The sequence below is a fragment of the Hemitrygon akajei genome, chromosome 9 (genome assembly GCF_048418815.1).
Source record: "Hemitrygon akajei chromosome 9, sHemAka1.3, whole genome shotgun sequence".
Lineage (NCBI taxonomy): Eukaryota > Metazoa > Chordata > Chondrichthyes > Myliobatiformes > Dasyatidae > Hemitrygon > Hemitrygon akajei.
Window position 1 is genome coordinate 20393423 of NC_133132.1, and position 13306 is coordinate 20406728.

At 48.7% G+C, this 13306-nt stretch overlaps 1 protein-coding gene across 1 annotated transcript in view; it reads left to right on the forward strand.

Annotated features, from left to right (window-relative positions):
- adora2aa (adenosine A2a receptor a) overlaps nt 1–13294 on the forward strand; it is a 160134-nt gene extending 146840 nt beyond the window's left edge. Inside the window, 2 exon segments of the mRNA XM_073055579.1 lie at nt 12020–12258; nt 12261–13294. Of these exon segments, the coding sequence (XP_072911680.1) occupies nt 12020–12258; nt 12261–12895 (874 nt within the window). The 3' untranslated portion in view covers nt 12896–13294.
- Nucleotides 13295–13306: the final 12 nt, after the last annotated feature.

A 13306-nucleotide genomic window follows, 5' to 3' on the forward strand; every position in this document is an offset into this window, starting at 1 on the left:
GCACAGAGTACAGTGGTGGTGAGGGTTTGTCTGACTACTTGCACAGAGTACAGTGGTGGTGAGGGTTTGACTACTTGCACAGAGTACAGTGGTGGTGAGGGTTTGTCTGACTCCTTGCACAGAGTACAGTGGTGTTGAGGGTTTGTCTGACTACTTGCACAGAGTACAGTGGTGTTGAGGGTTTGTCTGACTACTTGCACAGAGTACAGTGGTGGTGAGGGTTTGTCTGACTACTTGCACAGAGTACAGTGGTGGTGAGGGTTTGTCTGACTACTTGCACAGAGTACAGTGGTGGTGAGGGTTTGACTGACTACTTGCACAGAGTACAGTGGTGGTGAGGGTTTGTCTGACTACTTGCACAGAGTACACTGGTGGTGAGGGTTTGACTGACTACTTGCACAGAGTACAGTGGTGGTGAGGGTTTGTCTGACTACTTGCACAGAGTACAGTGGTGTTGAGGGTTTGTCTGACTACTTGCACAGAGTACAGTGGTGGTGAGGGTTTGTCTGACTACTTGCACAGAGTACAGTGGTGGTGAGGGTTTGTCTGACTACTTGCACAGAGTACAGTGGTGGTGAGGGTTTGTCTGACTACTTGCACAGAGTACAGTGGTGGTGAGGGTTAGTCTGACTCCTTGCACAGAGTACAGTGGTGGTGAGGGTTTGTCTGACTACTTGCACAGAGTACAGTGGTGGTGAGGGTTAGTCTGACTCCTTGCACAGAGTACAGTGGTGGTGAGGGTTTGTCTGACTACTTGCACAGAGTACAGTGGTGGTGAGGGTTTGTCTGACTACTTGCACAGAGTACAGTGGTGGTGAGGGTTTGTCTGACTACTTGCACAGAGTACAGTGGTGGTGAGGGTTTGTCTGACTACTTGCACAGAGTACAGTGGTGGTGAGGGTTTGTCTGACTACTTGCACAGAGTACAGTGGTGGTGAGGGTTTGTCTGACTACTTGCACAGAGTACAGTGGTGGTGAGGGTTAGTCTGACTCCTTGCACAGAGTACAGTGGTGGTGAGGGTTTGTCTGACTACTTGCACAGAGTACAGTGGTGGTGAGGGTTTGTCTGACTACTTGCACAGAGTACAGTGGTGGTGAGGGTTTGTCTGACTACTTGCACAGAGTACAGTGGTGGTGAGGGTTTGACTACTTGCACAGAGTACAGTGGTGGTGAGGGTTTGTCTGACTACTTGCACAGAGTACAGTGGTGGTGAGATTTAGCTTGACTGTTGTTATACAAAACATGGAGTGGGTGAGGGTTAGTCCGACTGTCCTTGTATAGATCATAGTGCTGACGGTTAGTCTGAATGTACTAATACAGAACCCAGTGGTGCGGGTTAGTGTATTTCTACAGAATGCAGTGGTGAATGTTAGTGTGACTATACATATACAGCACACAGTGGTGAGGGTTAATCTGACTGTACGTAAACAGAACACAGTGGTGTGGTGTAATGTTTACAGACCAGAGTAGTGGTGAGGGTTAATCTGACTGTCCTGATACAGAATATAGAGATGATGGTTGGTCTGACTGTACTAATACGGAAAATAGCGGTGGGGTTAGTCTGACTGTACTTCTACAGAACGCAGTGGTGAGGGTTAGTGTGACTGTATGTATACAGAACACAGTGGTTGTGAGGATTAATCTGAGTGTATGTAAAAAGAATACTGTTGTGAGGGTTTGTCTGACTGTCCTTATACAGATCATAGTGCTGAGGGTTAGTCTGAATGTTCTGTACTTATTCAGATCAGAGTGTTGTGAGGTTTAGTCTGAATGTACATATACAGAACACAGTTGTGTTAGTCTGACTATACAGATACAGAACAGTGGTGAGGGGTAGTCTGACTGTACTTCTACAGAACACAAAGGGGAGAGTTAGTGTGACTGTATGTATACAGAACCCAGTGGTGAGGGTTAGTCTGACTGTATGTATTCAGAAAACAATGGTGAGGGTTTGTGTGATTGTACATATACAGAATGCGGTGGTGAGGTCAGTCTGACTGTCTTTACCCAGAACACAGTGGGTGTGAGGATTCGTCTGATTGTACGTAAAAAGAACAGGGTGGTGAGGGTTTGTCTGACTGCACATATATAGAACACGGTGGTGGTGAAGTTTAGTCTGAGTTAATGTGTACAGAACACAGCAGTGTGGGTTAGGCTAAACGTACACAGAACACAGTGATGAGGGTTAGACTGACGGTACTTATACAGTACACAGTGATGTTGATCGTTAGTCTGTTTGTACTTATACAGAACATGGTGTTGGTGAGGATTAGTCTGAACATACTTAGAGTGGTGGTGAGGGTTAGTGTGACTGTACGTATACAGAACATGGTGGTGAGGGTTTGTCTGACTGTACATATATAGAACACGGTGGTGGTGAAGTTTAGTCAGAGTTTATACAGAACACAGCGGTGTGGGTTAGACTGAATGTATACAGAACACAGTGGTGGTGAGTGTTAGTCTGAGTGTCTGGAAACAGAATGAAGTGGTGAAGGTTAGTCTGACTGTACTTACACAGAACACATAGGTGGTGAAGATTAATCTGACTACATATACAAAACACGGTGGTAAGAGTTAGTCTGACTGTACTTTTCCGGAACACGGTGGTGGTGGTCGTAAGTCTGACTGTACTTGGACCATTAGACAAAGGAGCAGAAGTCAGCCATTCGGCCCATCGAGTCTGCTCCGCCATTTTATTATGGGCTGATCCACTCCCCCACTTTCTCACCATAACCTTTGATGCCCTGGCTACTCAGATACCTATCAATCTCTGCCTTAAATACACCCAATGACTTGACCTCCACTGTTGCCCATGGCAACAAATTCCACAGACTTACCACCCTCTGGCTAAAAAAATTTCTTCACATCTCTGTTCTGAATGGGCGCCCTTCAATCCTTAAGTCATGTCCTCTCGTACTAGACTCCCCCACCGTGGGAAACAACTTTGTCACATCCACTCTGTCCATGCCTTTCAACATTCGAAATGTTTCTATGAGGTCCCCCCCTCATTCTTCTAAACTCCAAGGAGTACAGTCCAAGAGCGGTCAAACATTCCACTTACACGTATACAGAACATAATGTTGGTGTGGGCTAGTCTGATTGTCCTTATACAGTTCATAGTATTGAGGGTTAGTTTGAACATACTTATACAGAACAGAGTTGTGGTGAGGGTTAGTGTGACTGTACATATACAGAACATAGTGGTGAGAGTTAGTCTTACTGTACATATAACAACACTGGTAAGGGTTAGTCTGTACGTATACAGAACACAGGGTGAGGGTTAGTCTGTCTGTACGTATACAGAACACAGGGTGAGGGTTAGTCTGTCTGTACGTATACAGAACACAGGGTGAGGGTTAGTCTGTCTGTACTTATGCAGAACACAGGGTGAGGGTTAGTCTGTCTGTACTTATGCAGAACACAGGGTGAGGGTTAGTCTGTCTATACTTATGCAGAACACAGGGTGAGGGTTAGTCTGTCTGTAGTTATGCAGAACACAGGGTGAGGGTTAGTCTGTCTGTACGTATACAGAACACAGGGTGAGGGTTAGTCTGTCTGTACGTATACAGAACACAGGGTGAGGGTTAGTCTGTACGTATACAGAACACAGGGTGAGGGTTAGTCTGTACGTATACAGAACACAGGGTGAGGGTTAGTCTGTCTGTACGTATACAGAACACAGGGTGAGGGTTAGTCTGTCTGTACGTATACAGAACACAGGGTGAGGGTTAGTCTGTCTGTACTTATGCAGAACACAGGGTGAGAGTTAGTCTGTCTGTACTTATGCAGAATACACTGGTGAGGGTTAGTCTGTACGTATACAGAACACAGGGTGAGGGGTAGTCTGTCTGTACTTATGCAGAATACACTGGTGAGGGTTAGTCTGTCTGTACTTATGCAGAATACACTGGTGGTGAGGGTAAATCTTACTGTACATATACAGAAGGCATGGGATCCAGAATTGGCTTGCCTGTAGAAAGCAGAGGGTCATAGTGGAGGGAGTACATTTGGATTGGAGGGTTGTGACTAGTGGTGTCCCACAAGAATCTGTTCTGGGACCTCTACTTTTCGTGATTTTTATTAATGACCTGGATACGGGGGTAGAAGGGTGGGTTGGCAAGTTTGCAGACGATCCAAAGGTTGGTGGTGTTGTGGATAGTGTAGAGGATTGTCGAAGATTGCAGAGAGATATTGATAGGATGCAGAAGTGGGCTGAGAAGTGGCAGATGGAGTTCAACCCGGAGAAGTGTGAGGTGGTACATTTTGGAAGGACAAACTCCAAGGCAGAGTACAAAGTAAATAGCAGGATACTTGGTAGTGTGGAGGAGCAGAGGGATCTGGGGGTACATGTCCACAGATCCCTGAAAGTTGCTTCACAGGTAGATAGGGTAGTTAAGAAAGCTTATGGGGTGTTAGCTTTCATAAGTTGAGGGACAGAGTTTAAGAGACGTGATGTAATGATGCAGCTCTATAAAACTCTGGTTAGGCCACACTTGGAGTACTGTGTCCAGTTCTGGTCGCCTCACTATAGGAAGGATGTGGAAGCATTGGAAAGGGTACAGAGGAGATTTACCAGGATGCTGCCTGGTTTAGAGAGTATGCATTATGATTAGAGATTAAGGGAGCTAGGGCTTTACTCTCTGGAGAGGAGGATGAGAGGAGACATGATAGAGGTATGCAAGATATTAAAAGGAATAGATAGAGTGGACAGCCAGCGCCTCTTCCCCAGGGCACCACTGCTCAGTACAAGAGGACATGGCTTTAAGGTAAGGGGAGGGAAGTTCAAGGGGGATATTAGAGGAAGGTTTTTCACTCAGAGAGTGGTTGGTGCGTGGAATGCACTGCCTGAGTCAGTGGTGGAGGCCGATTCACTAGTGAAGTTTAAGAGACTACTTATCAAGTATATGGAGGAATTTATATGTGAGGTGGGGTTTAAGGGTCGGCATAACATTGTGGGCTGAAGGGCCTGTACTGTGCTGTATTGTTCTATATACAGAGCACAGTAGTAATGAGGGTTACTTTGACTGTACTTATACAGAACTCAGTGGTGATGGTTAGTCTGGCTGTACTTATGAGATCACGGTGTTGGTGAGGGTTGGTTTGATTGTACTTATACAGAACACGGTGGTGAGAGTCAGGCTGTGCTTATACAGAACACAGTGGCGTAAGTTAGCCTAACTGTACTTGTACAGAACAGAGTGGTGAGTATTAGTCTGACTGTACTTATCAGAGCATTGTAGTGAGAGTTAGTCTGACTGTACTTGTACAGAACACAGTGGTGAGGATTAGTCTGACTGTACTTATCAGAGCATTGTAGTGAGAGTTAGTCTAACTGTACTTGTACAGAACACAGTGGTGAGGATTAGTCTGACTGTACTTATCAGAGCATTGTAGTGAGAGTTAGTCTAACTGTACTTGTACAGAACACAGTGGTGAGGATTAGTCTGACTGTACTTATCAGAGCATTGTAGTGAGAGTTAGTCTGACTGTACTTGTACAGAACACAGTGGTGAGGATTAGTCTGACTGTGTATATAAAAACACTGGTAAGCTTCAGTCTGTTCATATACAGAACATGGTGGTGAGGGTCGGCCTGACTCTACGTATACCGAACGGGGTGGTGGTGAGGGTCGGCCTGACCCTACGTATACCGAACGGGGTGGTGGTGAGGGTCGGCCTGACCCTACGTATACCGAACGGGGTGGTGGTGAGGGTCGGCCTGACCCTACGTATACCGAACGGGGTGGTGGTGAGGGTCGGCCTGACCCTACGTATACCGGACGGGGTGGTGGTGAGGGTCGGCCTGACCGTACCTATACCGGACAGGGTGGTGGTGAGGGTCAGCCTGACCCTACGTATACCGAACAGGGTGGTGGTGAGGGTCAGCCTGACCGTACGTATACCGAACGGGGTGGAGATGAGGGTCAGCCTGACCCTACGTATACCGAACAGGGTGGTGGTGAGGGTCAGCGTGACCGTACGTATACCGAACAGGGTGGAGGTGATGGTCGGCCTGACCGTACGTATACCGAACGGGGCGGTGGAGAGGGTCGGCCGGAACCTACGTATACCGAACGGGGTGGTGGTGAGGGTCGGCCTGACCATACGTATACCGAACGGGGTGGTGGTGAGGGTCGGCCTGACCCTACGTATACCGAACGGGGTGGTGGTGAGGGTCAGCGTGACCGTACGTATACCGAACGGGGTGGTGGTGAGGGTCGGCCTGACCCTACGTATACCGAACGGGGTGGTGGTGAGGGTCGGCCTGACCCTACGTATACCGGACGGGGTGGTGGTGAGGGTCGGCCTGACCGTACCTATACCGGACAGGGTGGTGGTGAGGGTCGGCCTGACCCTATGTATACCGAACGGGGTGGTGGTGAGGGTCGGCCTGACCCTACGTATACCGAACGGGGTGGTGGTGAGGGTCGGCCTGACCGTACCTATACCGGACAGGGTGGTGGTGAGGGTCAGCCTGACCCTACGTATACCGAACAGGGTGGTGGTGAGGGTCAGCCTGACCGTACGTATACCGAACGGGGTGGAGATGAGGGTCAGCCTGACCCTACGTATACCGAACAGGGTGGTGGTGAGGGTCAGCGTGACCGTACGTATACCGAACGGGGTGGTGGTGAGGGTCGGCCTGACCCTACGTATACCGAACGGGGTGGTGGTGAGGGTCGGCCTGACCCTACGTATACCGAACAGGGTGGTGGTGAGGGTCAGCGTGACCGTACGTATACCGGACGGGGTGGTGGTGAGGGTCGGCCTGACCGTACCTATACCGGACAGGGTGGTGGTGAGGGTCAGCCTGACCCTACGTATACCGAACAGGGTGGTGGTGAGGGTCAGCGTGACCGTACGTATACCGAACAGGGTGGTGGTGAGGGTCAGCGTGACCGTACGTGTACCGAACAGGGTGGTGGTGAGGGTCGGCCTGACCGTACCTATACCGGACAGGGTGGTGGTGAGGGTCAGCGTGACCGTACGTATACCGAACAGGGTGGTGGTGAGGGTCAGCGTGACCGTACGTGTACCGAACGGGGTGGTGGTGAGGGTTTGTCTGACCCTTCTGATACTGAATACTTTGATGGTGAAGGTTAGCCATACCCTACTTGTACAGAGAACGGTGGTGCGGAGGGGTTACTAACTTACACAGAGCACAGTGGTGAGGGTCAGTTTGTCTGTATATACGCAGAGCACAGTGGTGAGGTTCAGTTTGTCTGTATATACGCAGAGCACAGTGGTGTGGGTCAGTTTGACTGTATATACGCAGAGCACAGTGGTGAGGGTCAGTTTGACTGTATATACACAGAGCACAGTGGTGAGGGTCAGTTTGTCTGTATATACACAGAGCACAGTGGTGAGGGTCAGTTTGTCTGTATATACGCAGAGCACAGTGGTGAGGGTCAGTTTGTCTGTATATACGCAGAGCACAGTGGTGAGGGTCAGTTTGTCTGTATATACGCAGAGCACAGTGGTGAGGGTCAGTTTGACTGTATATACGCAGAGCACAGTGGTGTGGGTCAGTTTGACTGTATATACGCAGAGCACAGTGGTGAGGGTCAGTTTGTCTGTATATACGCAGAGCACAGTGTTGAGGGTCAGTTTGACTGTATATACGCAGAGCACAGTGTTGAGGGTCAGTTTGACTGTATATACACAGAGCACAGTGGTGAGGGTCAGTTTGACTGTATATACACAGAGCACAGTGGTGAGGGTCAGTTTGTCTGTATATACGCAGAGCACAGTGGTGAGGGTCAGTTTGACTGTATATACGCAGAGCACAGTGTTGAGGGTCAGTTTGTCTGTATATACGCAGAGCACAGTGGTGAGGGTCAGTTTGTCTGTATATACGCAGAGCACAGTGGTGAGGGTCAGTTTGACTGTATATACACAGAGCACAGTGGTGAGGGTCAGTTTGTCTGTATATACGCAGAGCACAGTGGTGAGGGTCAGTTTGACTGTATATACACAGAGCACAGTGGTGAGGGTCAGTTTGACTGTATATACACAGAGCACAGTGGTGAGGGTCAGTTTGTCTGTATATACGCAGAGCACAGTGGTGAGGGTCAGTTTGACTGTATATACGCAGAGCACAGTGTTGAGGGTCAGTTTGACTGTATATACGCAGAGCACAGTGTTGAGGGTCAGTTTGTCTGTATATACGCAGAGCACAGTGTTGAGGGTCAGTTTGACTGTATATACGCAGAGCACAGTGTTGAGGGTCAGTTTGACTGTATATACGCAGAGCACAGTGGTGAGGGTCAGTTTGACTGTATATACGCAGAGCACAGTGTTGAGGGTCAGTTTGACTGTATATACGCAGAGCACAGTGGTGAGGGTCAGTTTGTCTGTATATACGCAGAGCACAGTGGTGAGGGTCAGTTTGACTGTATATACGCAGAGCACAGTGGTGAGGGTCAGTTTGTCTGTATATACGCAGAGCACAGTGTTGAGGGTCAGTTTGACTGTATATACGCAGAGCACAGTGGTGAGGGTCAGTTTGTCTGTATATACGCAGAGCACAGTGGTGAGGGTCAGTTTGTCTGTATATACGCAGAGCACAGTGGTGAGGGTCAGTTTGACTGTATATACACAGAGCACAGTGTTGAGGGTCAGTTTGACTGTATATACGCAGAGCACAGTGGTGAGGGTCAGTTTGACTGTATATACGCAGAGCACAGTGGTGAGGGTCAGTTTGTCTGTATATACGCAGAGCACAGTGGTGAGGGTCAGTTTGTCTGTATATACGCAGAGCACAGTGGTGAGGGGTCAGTTTGACTGTATATACGCAGAGCACAGTGGTGAGGGTCAGTTTGACTGTATATACGCAGAGCACAGTGGTGAGGGTCAGTTTGTCTGTATATACGCAGAGCACAGTGGTGAGGGTCAGTTTGACTGTATATACGCAGAGCACAGTGGTGAGGGTCAGTTTGTCTGTATCTACGCAGAGCACAGTGGTGAGGGTCAGTTTGACTGTATATACGCAGAGCACAGTGTTGAGGGTCAGTTTGACTGTATATACGCAGAGCACAGTGGTGAGGGTCAGTTTGACTGTATATACGCAGAGCACAGTGGTGAGGGTCAGTTTGACTGTATATACGCAGAGCACAGTGGTGAGGGTCAGTTTGACTGTATATACGCAGAGCACAGTGGTGAGGGTCAGTTTGACTGTATATACACAGAGCACAGTGGTGAGGTTCAGTTTGTCTGTATATACGCAGAGCACAGTGGTGAGGGTCAGTTTGACTGTATATACGCAGAGCACAGTGGTGAGGGTCAGTTTGACTGTATATACACAGAGCACAGTGGTGAGGTTCAGTTTGTCTGTATATACGCAGAGCACAGTGGTGAGGGTCAGTTTGACTGTATATACACAGAGCACAGTGGTGAGGTTCAGTTTGTCTGTATATACGCAGAGCACAGTGGTGAGGGTCAGTTTGACTGTATATACGTAGAGCACAGTGTTGAGGGGTCAGTTTGACTGTATATACGCAGAGCACAGTGGTGAGGGTCAGTTTGACTGTATATACGCAGAGCACAGTGGTTGAGGGTCAGTTTGACTGTATATACACAGAGCACAGTGGTGAGGGTCAGTTTGTCTGTATATACGCAGAGCACAGTGTTGAGGGTCAGTTTGACTGTATATACGCAGAGCACAGTGGTGAGGGTCAGTTTGACTGTATATACACAGAGCACAGTGGTGAGGTTCAGTTTGTCTGTATATACGCAGAGCACAGTGGTGAGGGTCAGTTTGACTGTATATACGCAGAGCACAGTGGTGAGGGTCAGTTTGACTGTATATACACAGAGCACAGTGGTGAGGTTCAGTTTGGTCTGTATATACGCAGAGCACAGTGGTGAGGGTCAGTTTGACTGTATATACACAGAGCACAGTGGTGAGGTTCAGTTTGTCTGTATATACGTCAGTAAGGGCACAGTGGTGAGGGTCAGTTTGACTGTATATACATAGAGCACAGTGGTGAGGTTCAGTTTGTCTGTATATACGCAGAGCACAGTGGTGAGGGACTGTATATACGCAGAGCACAGTGTTGAGGGTCAGTTTGACTGTATATACGCAGAGCACAGTGGTGAGGTTCAGTTTGACTGTATATACGCAGAGCACAGTGTTGAGGGTCAGTTTGACTGTATATACGCAGAGCACAGTGTTGAGGGTCAGTTTGACTGTATATACACAGAGCACAGTGGTGAGGTTCAGTTTGTCTGTATATACGCAGAGCACAGTGGTGAGGGTCAGTTTGACTGTATATACGCAGAGCACAGTGGTGAGGGTCAGTTTGACTGTATATTACGCAGAGCACAGTGGTGAGGGTCAGTTTGACTGTATATACGCAGAGCACAGTGGTGAGGGTCAGTTTGTCTGTATATACGCAGAGCACAGTGGTGAGGGTCAGTTTGACTGTATATACGCAGAGCACAGTGGTGAGGGTCAGTTTGACTGTATATACGCAGAGCACAGTGGTGAGGGTCAGTTTGACTGTATATACGCAGAGCACAGTGTTGAGGGTCAGTTTGACTGTATATACGCAGAGCACAGTGGTGAGGGTCAGTTTGACTGTATATACGCAGAGCACAGTGGTGAGGGTCAGTTTGACTGTATATACGCAGAGCACAGTGTTGAGGGTCAGTTTGACTGTATATACACAGAGCAGTGTTGAGGGTCAGTTTGACTGTATATACGCAGAGCACAGTGTTGAGGGTCAGTTTGACTGTATATACACAGAGCACAGTGTTGAGGGTCAGTTTGACTGTATATACGCAGAGCACAGTGGTGAGGGTCAGTTTGACTGTATATACACAGAGCACAGTGTTGAGGGTCAGTTTGACTGTATATACGCAGAGCACAGTGTTGAGGGTCAGTTTGACTGTATGAATACAGATCTCAGTGGTGAGGGTCAGTTTGACTGTATGAATACAGATCTCAGTGGTTAGAGTTAGTCTGCCTGTACTTATACAGAACACAGTGGTTGTGAGTGTTATCCTGACTCTGCTTATTCAGAACACAGTGGTGAGGATTAGTCTGCCTGTACTTATACAGAACACAGTGGTTGTGAGTGTTATCCTGACTCTGCTTATTCAGAACACAGTTGTGAGGATTAGTCTGACTGTACTTATACAGAACACAGTGGTTGTGAGTGTTATCCTGACTCTGCTTATTCAGAACACAGTTGTGAGGATTAGTCTGACTGTACTTATACAGAACACAGTGGTTGTGAGTGTTATCCTGACTCTGCTTATTCAGAACACAGTTGTGAGGATTAGTCTGACTGTACTTATACAGAACACAGTGGTTGTGAGTGTTATCCTGACTCTGCTTATTCAGAACACAGTTGTGAGGATTAGTCTGACTGTACTTATACAGAACACAGTGGTTGTGAGTGTTATCCTGACTCTGCTTATTCAGAACACAGTTGTGAGGATTAGTCTGACTGTACTTATACAGAACACAGTGGTTGTGAGTGTTATCCTGACTCTGCTTATTCAGAACACAGTTGTGAGGATTAGTCTGACTGTACTTATACAGAACACAGTGGTTGTGAGTGTTATCCTGACTCTGCTTATTCAGAACACAGTTGTGAGGATTAGTCTGACTGTACTTATACAGAACACAGTGGTTGTGAGTGTTATCCTGACTCTGCTTATTCAGAACACAGTGGTGAGGATTAGTCTGACTGTACTTATAAGGGCACAGTGGTGATGAATATTAAACGGTGTACCAAAGCAGCAGGAAGGGAGAGCACTGATGCTGTCTCAACCCAGTCCGGATCCCTGTCCCTTCCAGGTAACTGCTGCAAGCTGGAAATGCCACTGCAGTGGGTACCAATTGCCCTCAGCGCTCCTCGACTAGGCTGGGTGGGGAGTTGTGTGACCTTGCTTTTGGAGAAGATGGACAAGGTGAGCAAGGGAATGGGTTTGTGCCCTGAGTTGATGTTGTGCACTGTGTGTGGGCTGTAAGGTTACGTGTGTGTAATTATCCCTTGGCTTCTCATTCCAGGTACAATAGCCTGGTGACAGGCTCCCGTGCAAGGGGTGTCATCTGCATCTGCTGGGTCCTGTCCTTCTTCATCGGGCTGACTCCAATCTTCGGCTGGAACAATTCTAGTCACAACGTGACGGTGAACGGGTCATGTGGAGACGGTTTCGTCTCCTGCTTTTTCGAGGAGGTGGTCACCATGGATTACATGATCTATTACAACTTCTTCGCCTGCGTCCTGCTTCCCTTGATCCTGATGCTGGCATCTACCTGAGGATCTTCATGGCCGCCCGGCACCAGCTCAAGCAGATGGACTTCAGCAGTCTGTCGACGGAGAGGAGCCGCTCGACGCTGCAGAAGGAGGTCCAGGCAGCCAAGTCGCTGGCCATCATAGTGGGCCTCTTTGCAGCCTGCTGGCTGCCCGTGCACATCATCAACTGCGTCAACTTCTTCTGTGAGGACTGTAGGCCTCCGGCCAGCATCCTGTACTTTGCCATCATCCTCTCCCACGCCAACTCTGTGGTCAACCCCTTCATCTACGCCTACAGAATCAGAGAATTCCGACAGACCTTCCGGAAGATCCTGAAAAGGTACATACTGAGGAAAACAGAGCAGACGTTTACAAGACAGAACACAAGGAGCTCCGTTCACACTAGTGGGGACCACGTAAATCTTCACATCAATGGGTGTGGCCTGGACCTCCTCACCAATGCAGGGGTCGAGGCAGCAGGTGTGGCAGATAAAGACACTTCCCAACATCGGAACCTTCTGGCTCGTCGGCCGAGTGGGACCAGCCCGGGGGACTCGACGTGTGACAGGGTAGTCAGCCAAGGACAACACTTGCCAGAGGAAAGGGATTTGAACTTGCACACAGCGTTTCCACACCAGGCCTCCTGACGGCATCCAAACAAGGCTTTCACTTGTCCTTAGAGCAAGGGGTGAGATTGCAAGGTGTGGAGGGTGGTGCTCAGGCATCAAGTCCTTGGTGTGAGGGGACTGAGGAGCTGAGGAGAGCCGATCAGTAATGAACATCCTCTCACCTGGAGAGGATCTGCTGTCTGTTCTCAGACCTCTGTTAACTGCTGGGGCTGTGATGTGTCAGGGGTACATGCTGGTTTTGGTGTGCCAATTACATACGTGGGACCAAACACACTTCCCTGGGTGGACCTGGCCATACGCATGGGGGCTACTCTAAGACCACCTGCCTGAGGTCACTCATGCTTCACGGTGGCTGAGTTCCCTACCCTTTAGCACAGTAATCAGTCCCCAGACCTCTGCTGCATCTTTCCTGGGGCATCTGATTCTGAC